Source organism: Tympanuchus pallidicinctus, unplaced genomic scaffold, assembly GCF_026119805.1.
Source record: "Tympanuchus pallidicinctus isolate F22 unplaced genomic scaffold, pur_lepc_1.0 scaffold22, whole genome shotgun sequence".
NCBI classification, from domain to species: Eukaryota; Metazoa; Chordata; class Aves; order Galliformes; family Phasianidae; genus Tympanuchus; species Tympanuchus pallidicinctus.
In genome coordinates, this window is record NW_026294739.1 from 26,783,648 (window position 1) to 26,794,703 (window position 11,056).

General features: G+C 39.7%; 1 protein-coding gene across 2 annotated transcripts in view; it reads right to left on the reverse strand.

Annotated features, from left to right (window-relative positions):
* Positions 1-1,048: 1,048 nt before the first annotated feature.
* Positions 1,049-11,056, reverse strand: part of CDH13 (cadherin 13) — a 433,086-nt gene continuing 423,078 nt past the window's right edge. For both annotated transcript variants that reach the window (XM_052685882.1, XM_052685883.1), the window contains one exon: positions 1,049-6,725. In XM_052685882.1, the coding sequence (XP_052541842.1) occupies positions 6,718-6,725 (8 nt within the window). In that variant the 3' untranslated portion in view covers positions 1,049-6,717. The remainder of the gene's footprint in view (positions 6,726-11,056) is intronic.

Genomic DNA, 11,056 nt, shown 5'->3' on the forward strand with positions numbered 1-11,056 from the left:
AAAGACAGAATAATGCCGTAGTGCTATGGTGACTGTTCTCTGCAAGATTTTAATTCTACCCAGCTTTCTATTAGTTATTCTGGTCTGGGTTCTGGCTGCTATTTATTATTTCACCTGCTGGGCCCTTTGCCAATGTCGAGGATCAATTGACAGCACAGGAAAGCACACAGGGCACCCCACTTCCTTCCTTATGGATTATGAGAGCTCAGACAAAAATGAAGATAGTTTCTTACAAACCTTAAGTCCTGCTACTAGGAATGCAGATACAAACCTTGCAGAAGAACAGTGCAAACTGTTGGGCAGCTTGGTCTGGAGCGGAGTGTGTTTGAAGGACATGAGGGCACTAAATTGTGGACTGAGATTTTATGAGTCAAGGCAACAAGCAGACGACGTATCTGTGTAGCTGTACTTCCACAGCACTTAAGCACAGTGGTTGAGCACATCAGACATGGCCACAGACTATGGCAGTACTCACTGTTAAAAGCCATCCTGTAATCAGCCGTGCCTGCAGTGAGTGCTGCACGATGACAGCAGTGCAGTCCTGTAGCTTCCCAAGGTGGGTCACTCTGATTGACGTTTGTTCAGCCTGTTTCGGTTACAGTGTGCATTTTTTTGTGGATGTCTCTTCTACGTAAGCTGAAATGATGGTGGTAGGTGGGGAAGGTGACCAGGTGAAGCAGAAAGGAAGTGCAAGAAAAATCCATTAAAGCTTCTGTGCACAGTCCAGCCTAGGGATGTCTGACCCAGGTCAGCTCCGTGCAACTCCTATTACAAAGTGTGGCAAAGCATAGCATTACAATAGATGCTGAATAATGTACTGCTACTTTCCTGTGTGGTCAAATATTATTTACCTCTCTGACCTCCAGATTGTCACTCTACAAACGTGGCATGACGATGAAGGCTACAATTCATCTCTGTTGTGTAGAGCAGAGTGGGAGTTTTTTTGTACTTAGCTCTGGCTACTCCAGCCTTTGACAGTCTCAGGGTCATTTTGCAGTCCTCTGGTCTTGCTGTATTACATCAGGAAGGTCTATGCCCAGACAAAAAGTAAAAGCCCATACATCCTTTATTTGAGCATTTCACAAATAAATTACAAGTTTCTTTGCAACCACGTCATAAATCAAAACGTTTATTTACACCTCAGAAACAGCAAGCAATTCAGCAACTAGGGCCCAAAGAAACAACTGGAAAAGTAGCTGAAATAAGTATCTTTGAAAATCAAACAAAAATATTTTTCTCCTTGCTCGAGGTTAAAAAAAAAACAAACAAAAAACATAAAAAATTTCTTGGTGGTAAGTCAGAGATTGTTGTGGGGCAGATTGTTATGAAATGGCAGTAACAACACAGCTTGTTTGTACTGAATTCACCATCAGAGTTCACCAGACATGCTCTCGTTCTACAGTCCTGAACAGGATGTGCATGCATGTACATACACAACTGTCTTCACATTCATTTTAGCCCCAAATCATCAAATATGGTCACTTCTTGGTGCAGAGAAGGAGTACAATGTTCAAATGTTGAATGAAACTTTCCTGAATAGCTGTCCCATTGAAAACAGTGATGCGGTTATTCTGGCTATAAACCCTCCCATTTTCACTACTGATGACCAGCTTATACACAGACAACTAAAAACGAATCAGTAAACAATTATAAATATCTTCAAATGATACAAATTTTATTAAGCGAGGACAACTAAAGGTTGGCATAAGTACAACATGAGAGTTGGAATAAGCCTGGATTTCAGTGTGGGGGTTTTTTGGTTGTGGGTTATTTTTTTCCTTCTTTCTTTTCCTTTTAAAAATCAAACTGGTTCAGCATACATCACCCAAGCTGTTCCTTAACTTGTGTTCATCCATGATTCATGGGATTAAAGAGCTTATTTCAAGTCCCCATGTTGTATTAGTCTCCACCTGCATATATTATATATATATATTTATATATGTATGTGTATATCTCTATTTATCTACATATATACACACACATAGCAATTGTGCAACTAATAACTTTCCACCAAGAGTGGATGAGTATATCCATTCCATTCGGACAAATACAAACCAACTAGCATATCCTGATGTGAAAACAGTGTAGTCAATGGTTGTATGCTTGACAAAGTAAGACAGTCAGCTATACCTGCTTTAAATAGAGTAGCTGTTGCAACTACTGCTGAAATACTTTGTGTGTTAACCCTAAATATTGTAGGTCACAGAATTGATAAAAAAAAATTATATTATTTTAGTTATTTATCTTTTTGGCACCATTGGACAGTGTATTTCTCAGACAGTTGAGTCTCTGAAGATGTAGGAAAGGAAAGATAGGATCAGAGTTTTGTCCTAGACTTGCTGTTCTCAAGATGATGTGACTGTTTAATATCATTTATGTTGTGGTTTTTATTTTAATTAAATGAGTCATTATTAAATCCATTCAAAAAGAAACTTGGCCTTTAGATAACTAATGACAAAAAATTACTTGTGGACAAAATTCTGTGTACTGGAAGCAGCTGAGACAAAGACTGGCAGTTCTTCCAGTGTCTCAGCAAGAAGCCTCACAAAGGAAAGACCAACGATGTAAGAGTTGTTACTGTAACTCCAAATGCTCACTCTGTTATAGTGAGCACTTAAGCGAGGTCCCTGTGATGTAATTTGAAGCCCGTGATTTAATAAATGAGGTTTGTATTGCAGGGATCCCTAACTTAAATGACTACACGAGAGACTGGGACAAATTATTTGACTACAGGCCACAGCCGTTTCAAATAGAGGTTAAATCAAATTGGGTTGGGTTCCCTGGGGACCCATTAAAGTCATCAGTGAAGGAAGTGAGTGCTCTGTGGGAAGCATCTGGGCTGGAGGCTTCTTTGTATGTCACAAAAGACAAACATTCAATTATATATAAGCAGTCAACGATACTGTGACAAATATTGCTGCTTTACTGTTTGCAGCACATCAGTAAAACCACTGTGTGGGGAGGTCTAAGTGAACGTTTTTGTTTAAGCGCCACTAACTGATGTGCAAACAATTCTAGTAATGGAGTTGCTCTTTGATTTACACCAGTGTTAAGTGGGATGAGAACAGGGCTCAGAAAGTGTAATAGTCAGGCTTCCACTCACAGCTAATTTTCCTTGCTAACCAGTGGGAAATTCAGCTGGTTTTCCTTTGATTTAATCTTCAGTCCTGCAGTTACTGAACAAAATGTACATTCATAAATGCACGTAGGCATATTGCAAGCACACACATGAAGTGTACACATTCAGTTAGCAAGTGCACCACAGAGGAGACCTTTACCTTGCTAATATACTCTTACTGATTAACGTTATGCCCAATTTGTGTTTTAACAGCAGATATTTTTGTAAGTGAAATGGCTTCTGCACAAGACGTTTTATGCGTGTTTCAAAAGGAAAATCAAGTTCCCTGCCTTTCTGGCTCCAGACAGCACCATAAGTCTGCAACCATACAAATACTGCCATAAATGTTGTAGTGACCAAGCAGGTAAGGTAGGAAATAAGTGCTGTATTACAAACCCAGCAAGCTTGGCTGAACAAGTGCTAAACAAAAAAAAAAAACAAACAAATTTTGCAACCTCTGCGTTTCTTTCATAGTGCTGTGAGAAAGTAATACATTATTTTTTCTCTTTTGTTACAGGAAATGAGAATCATTTTTTAAGCCTGATCCCACGATCTTTTTCGGGTAAGAAAACTCAAATTCTAATGTGGTTCCTCATTTGTATATTGCCACAGAAAGTGACACAATTGCTTGTTAAAAGGGTTGGTTCTCAGGTACAGGTTTCAGGTTTCTCAGAGGAAACATTAACACGGCAGCTTCATCTTCTCTTTGTGACTTAGGTAGTCCAGTGATTAGTTCAGTCAGAAGCCAAGAGATGCACTGTAAAGGCTGGGAGGCTTTAGTTTGTCTGGAGAAATAGTGGTATTGGTGAGTGAAGGCTTTGATGCATCTCGATTCAGAGCTTCAGCCATCGTACTGACTTTTCTACATGTCAAAAGGTTGCAGCATTATCCGAGAAGAAAGATCTCTTGTCCTCGGGGACAGATTGGTAGTAAAAGTCTTCCCATCGTTAGTGCAGTTCCAGGCAGAAGAAATTTTTCTTTGTTCTTGGTTTTGGATGCCCTTGGAATGATTCACCAAATGCTGTGTGAACCTTGGTTTAAATTAGAAAAGGGTATCTTTATCTGGTACTTGATAGGGATGATACTAATGTCAGTGGGCGTCTTTCCAGAGGTGGGTTTTGCTGGAAAGGGAGAGGAAGAAAGCAAGTAGAAAAAGAGCATTTGCGGGGGGAGAATATTATAATCTCTTTTATTCAAGATAGAGGTTTTGTAGATTAAAGCAGAGGGTGCAGTTCATCTTTGGGTTTATTTGGATTCGTTCATTAAACATGTATTCTGAAAATCCAGTGGTGTTATGCATTCGTTGGTTTTTCCTTTTGAAAACTTTGCATAAAAATTTTATTTTTAAAAAGCTGTGATTGCTGATGACAGAGCAGCAGCCCATGGTTGCTATGAGGTATGGGCAACGAAAGCAAGCTAGAAGCATGCCCATGTTCATGTCTGAGATCAGGCACTTCTCGTTGGAATGCCTGTGGCTGCCTGGCTGCCTGCTCCTGGAGCCCGTGCTCCATAGAAGCTCCCACTCACCTTACAGCACTGCTTTGCTGAGTGAAACATGCAGAGCTGCTGCTAGAGAAGCCAGGTCAGTGGGAGATTCCAGTTGGGCAGGACTGCAGGAGTCACTGGAAGAGAGAATTGGTTCCTGTGTGAAGGCAGCTTGTATCTTACCAGGAAATTTACAGCGCTAGGGAAGTTCACAACACAAACTGGTTTTTCCCTCTGTTGCTGTTGTTATTACTTTTGATTAAAAAACAAAAACAAACAAAAACTGGTTGTCATATTTGGTACAATACAGGAAGTCAGAGAAAAGCTATTGTACAGCAATTTTTAACCACCAACACACATTTAATATCTAATGTAGCGTTATGGAAAACTCAGTGTATGTTTGGACTTTTTAATGCTTCCAAAAACTTTACTATTGAAACATATATGTGGTGTGGAAGATATGCTCATAATTTCACTGTAGTAAGGACAACATACAGTATGACTCATAGGTACTGTAAAAATGCTAACTAAAGAATGCAGCTGCAAAGTACTATTGCATAAGGAAGCTTTCTTGTTTAAACTTTAAATAAGCAAGTTTATTAAAATATTCTAAGACACTTACCTTACCCTAGTTACTGGCAAGCTCTAATAAAAGCCACAGTCTGTCACTAGTATACTTTTTTTGTGTTAATTTTATAAAAATTTGGTGTGAGCTTTGATGGATCATTTACAATTTATTAACAAGATGATCATCTTGATACAGTTAAGTTTTTTCTTTTTTTTTTTTTTTTAAACCTTACATGCTCACAGAATAAAAAAGGATTCAGTCATATGTAATGAACACCCTTTTTTTCCCCATGTCTGCAAACAAGTGTGGTAAGTTTACACACACAAAGAAATGCTCTTGTTACTCTTAACTGGAAATTGTGTGTACACGTGTATGTATGTATATATATATTCAAAACTATAGATATGTGTGAATACACTTAGATAATAGGGCATCTGTTTTCCTCCTTGCACTGATACGTGTAATGAGAGCTGTGCAGAGGCTGAGAGAGAGGCCAGTGCTTCTGAGAAGCACCTTGATTTTGCTGTTACAATCAGCTTCTCATATGCAGACAATACCTACTTTGTCTGCAGAACTGGCAAAGGACTTAAATTTTGTAAACTGCCCCAGCAAATAATTATCTGCAAGAGCATAGAGGAAGCTGACTTTAGCCCCTTTAAAATCAGCCCAGCATGTCCCATTGCTGTAGGTGGTGACCATACGGTGCTGGCTGCGCTGAGTGCTTCCCCTTGCCTCACAAATCTGAGCTCATGTTCCCTTCCAGCACTGAGATGAAGAGCTGTGCTCCTGCTGAGTCTTAAATTCAGTTTTGGGGCATAGGGTGAGAAGTCTGGATCAGAAGCAAGCCAGGGGGACTTGCATTTCCTGTTTGCTGAACCTGAGGTACAAGAAGTGATGCTGCAGAGCCCTGGGCCTGCCTTATTTGGTGTCAACAAAGTGGCTTTTTTCAGTGGTATGACTGCAATAGGCTCTCCTTCTGGCCACACTATAAACAGCAAGTACAGTAGGTTTAGCCGTGTCGAATAGTTATGATTCATCTGTGGCTGTATTACTCTGCTTTGTCAGTTGCACATTCCAGATGAATATTTTATAAAAGCTAAACCAGTCCTATAACTCTTCTCTCCATATAAATATATATATATATACATACACTCATACATATACAAATACTAACCCACAGACAAAATATTTTCTGAACAGTTGAATAGCAACAAGTCAACAGTTAGAAAAAAATGGAGTCAATCTGTTTTCTTCTCCCCAAAGGTCAAGTTTAGATGTCATGGTCTTTTAACATTCAGTGGAAATTCGCATAAACCTTGCGTCTTGCAAGAGGAATCCATTAATAAATGGAAGTTAGGGCAGAGGCTGTCAAACACCAATGTATAGTCGGACAGATAAAGTGAGGTTGCAAATTAAACTGAATCTGGAGCAACTGAGGCCTAGTAGTGAAGAACAGTAACTGTAAACTGCAGTCTTCAGATCTGACGTTTTCTTTTTTCTCGTTGCCATGGCAACTCGGTAGGACAGCTTCAAATGTCAGGAGTTCTTACAGACCTAAACGATGGGAAATGAGTGCGATTATTGCCATGCAGATCACAGAATCTTTTAACTTTCTGTCTTATTACCTCCCCCAGATTACTGATGGAGAACGTGTGCATTTATCAGCAATTCAGTATGAATTATCCAGGTTTAGGAACAATTAATTGTGAAGAAAGGGATCTCCAGGAGGAAACCCCAGCATGTCGCCTGGAGCATTCTGAGACCTTTGTGGTGCATTCAGGAAGTTGTAGTGCAGAAGTCTGGGTATAAATCTTGAGTTAGAACCTAATTCTCCCCACTTGGCAGCTTGTTCGCTTATGTTGGTGCAAGAGTGCGAGTAAACTCTCACTGGGCTTCCTTTGCATATGCACACTGAGTAGCAAAGAGCAGACAGACGTCTTCTTAAACATAACAATCTGTTTATGTGTTATATGACTATAGCAGGACTAAAAGAGCTGGCGTATTTCATTGACGTTGCTACAGAATTGTAAATCTTACCTTTATTGTCTAACCTTTTAAATTATTTATTATTTTAAGTGAAGGTAGCACAACTTGAACGATCGTTCCCATTTTAAATGGGCACCTCGATAATACAAAGGCAGTAAATAAGCATAGAAAACCAAAGATTAGGAACTAATCTAACAGTTGGAGCTAATGGGTTTCTCTCCTCCAATGTCATTTGGCAGCACGAGGACACTACTGAACTGCAAATATTCAGTTTTGCATTGAAAACACATACGGCTGATACTAGCAGAACACATAGCTAAAGTTCTCAGGAGCTCAGCTTAGAGCTTGCCTGGTATTGATGCTGGTGTGGCTCCTCTCAAACAAGTACAATTTCTGATGGCACACTGTTGGTTTATTGGTTGTTCTGGCTTTGGCTGGGGTGGCATTACAGCAGCTAGTACAATGGTATGTTTTGGATCTGTGATCAAAACAGCACTGAAAACAAAATCAATTGTGTTATAATTGTTACAGAACAGTGCTTACACAGCGTGAAGGCTTTTCCGGTTTCTCAGGCTGCCCTGCCAGTGAGCGTCTGCAGCGCACAAGGTGCTAGGAGGACCACAGCCAGGACAGCTGAGCCCAGGGTATCCCTTACTCTTTGACATCACATTTCTCAGTAAGAGCTGGGGGAAGGACATAGAGGGATGCCATTTGCATTCCCAAGTTAGTTGTGTGTGATGAGCCCTGCCTTCCTGGAAATGGCTGAACAGCTGTCTGCTGATGGGTGGATGACTTTGACAAGTCAGATATGCACATCAAAACTGACACATACTCAGGAAATGCGAAATGTTTGTCTAGTACATGTTGCATTTTACTCTTAAATGAAGAGATACCTGTAATTCTGTCACAGATGCAGGAAAAACAGTACCACAGTGGTCATTATGATATGTCAGCTTGTAATCTTCACACATTTGCTTCTCCTTTTGGGGCAAATAAAGCTTAATATAATTATTGATAAGGCTCTTTTACCTTTTGTTTCTTCTAATTGTTTTAGCATTATTTGAACTGACTTAAACATTAAATTCTTCCACCTAGGGCGGAGCCTGTCCAGATTGGCTGTGCAGCAAGACAAACACCTGGAGAGCACACAGCAGCCCGTCCTTCCTCAGTTCTCTTAAACAAAGGTCAGTAGAGCAAATTAAACAAACATAATAATCCACAGAGGGACTGATGGGTGGGAATCACTGAAGCGAGAAGTGCCACTGAGATTTCCAAGCAGGATAAAATCTGAAACTGCTTGACATGGGGTTTTGTTGCACAAAGAAAATGTCTGGCCGCAGAATTAGAACCCAGACTTCTGTATTGGAACTTTGTAAGCACGAGTGCCAAAGTTTGAATGCATTTGGACTGGGGATTGGCTGCTGCTAGATTCTCATAAATGGCTTTTTCTCTTGGGATAGCGGAAAGCCTAAGTTCAGGACTTCGATTGCTGAAAAGTAGTATTTCTATGCTGCAGTGAAGTTTATCATCATTAAAGGGCTTTTGTTCGAGCCTGACTCAAAAGAAATAACACTAACTTTTGAATCAGCAAAGCTACTCTGAATCCCTGGAGGTCTCTCTGCTAAGGACATGCACTTGTATGTGATGAATGAATAGCAGCTGTAGCACTGAATTTCTGTATAGTCCATAGGCTAAAACTTCTGAGAAATTTGTCAGCAAGGAATTTATAAGTATCACACACATTCAAGCAGCCAGTGACTGCTTCACCAACAGCTTGTAAATAAAGGGCAATATATGTTGACTTATGAGCAGACCTCAAGAAAAGCATGTATATTTTACATCGTGTTGTTAGATATAATGAATGTTAGTACCTTATCACACATCTTGTCTTTCCTGAATAAACTATATATTAAAACTAGCTCATTCAGCTTTAGCTATGTGGTTTTCTTTTCTTGTACTAGTTGAAGGCTACCTTCCTTCTCTCCCACATATACATACACATACACACAATATACTTTTGGTTCTCTCTGCTTGCTTCTCCAAACACCATCCTCACTCTTTTCTTCCTCACATCTTGAAGCACTCTAATCCCTGCCTCAACTTTTCTTGTCCTTTTTGACCTGCCAGCTCTCTTGATACATTGAATTACATGCCTGGAAATCTGATGCTTCCTTTGGCTCCCGTGATGACACCTTTTTCTCATCTTCCCATGGCATCTTAAATCACTTCTGCATGTCCTTCTGTTATAATCCTTCCATCCCTGGTTTCTGGGGAAACCTTTTCTTTCCACATTTTGTCTTCACTTTTCTGTGACACCATCCATACGTGTTCAGTGGTTACTTCAGTGCTGGAAGTTCAGACATCTTGCATTTTCTGCATTTTTTTTCTTTGTTTAGACTAAAACGTTGACCTCTGGCTCAGAATACCCTTCTGATGCTTAGCTGACAGCTCTGCACAGCTAAAACTGAGCTCTTAAATCTTTACCCTAAAGCACTCCCCTTCTTTTTCTCTCTTTGCTTGCTCTGGACAACACCATCACCCTGCCTCTTATTCAAGCTTAAAAACTGAGACAGACCAGAGAGCATTTTTGTCACAGGATCTCCTTCTTAGGTCTGTGTATTTAGGTTATGTCTTAATCTAGAGAATTCCTTCTCACACATCATCCCAAAGGGCTGTCTCTAGCCATCCAAACAGCTAAAATCTATCCAGGCTCTGCTTGGTTAGCAGGTTTGCAACATCTTTTCACAGCCCTTGACAAATTCAAGGTACTGTGCTTCATATCCTGCCAGTCTGTTGCTGTACAGAGCATTTTCCTACTCTGTCACTGATGCCTCTGTTACTGTAACTCCTTCATGGTTTCTTCCTGTTGGCATGTTCATTGATCATTCCTGTGTGAATGGTTTTTCTTATTCATCGTCAGTGATACCAACTTTTGTTGCCGTTGTTTCAAAGGAAACATTTTCATGCTTTTGTTTCCAGGCTTTCCTGTGTAGTAGGAGGAGCTCCCTGCAAGCATCAATGCTTTTCTCCTTAACACCTCCTTTGACTGACACATCAACAAAAACTGTGACGTTTGCAAAGGGTGCCAAGCCTGCTGTGAACTCAGCTCAGCGCTTTCACCAGCCTTAACAGAAGTTTATTGAAACAGTTTATTCTAAACGTGGTTTTGGAAGGTTAGTACATACATTTTGCTTTTGTATTTTTAAAGTAGCTTCAATATTCAGAAATATGGGCTTTAAAATTTCTGTAGATACTCAACTTTGATAGGTCCAATAAGAATATTCAAGACCAGATCCATCTCTGTTCTTTCTACTGCACACAACGGTGATACAGAATTGCTTGCAGCCAATACTGAAGTTAGACTGACTTTTAGTTTCTGTGGTTAATATCAGAGCTTATCAGTCACAAACTTATTACCTAAAGATGTTCACATATAGTCATATCAGGTGATATTGGACAAGCGTTCTGGCCAGTATCTCCCTTAATACAAAATCTACAGAAATCAAGATTGACCAAAGTGTTGTGCAGAAAACTCACTGACAAATATAAGCAGATTTACTGAAATAACATAACTGCTCTACTACAGATTCTCTGCAAATACGATCAAGAATCTGATCCATATTTCAAATCAGCTGGATTGCCAGCATTCATCATTGTTTTCTGTATAGGAATGGTAGGTTTTTTTGCTTGCTGTTTTCTTTATTTTGCCAATGATGAGAAACCAAATGAAAGTTCTAGAAATACATAAAGGCTGCCAAATTATTAATGTTAGTTCTTGATTCTCATACCTAAACAGCCAATCTAAAGGCTATAGGCTTCAGCTGTTTACTCACAGACTTCAAAATTATTTTCTTTTTTTTCCTTGTCTATTTTATGCCACACATGATTTACAGTTTGTA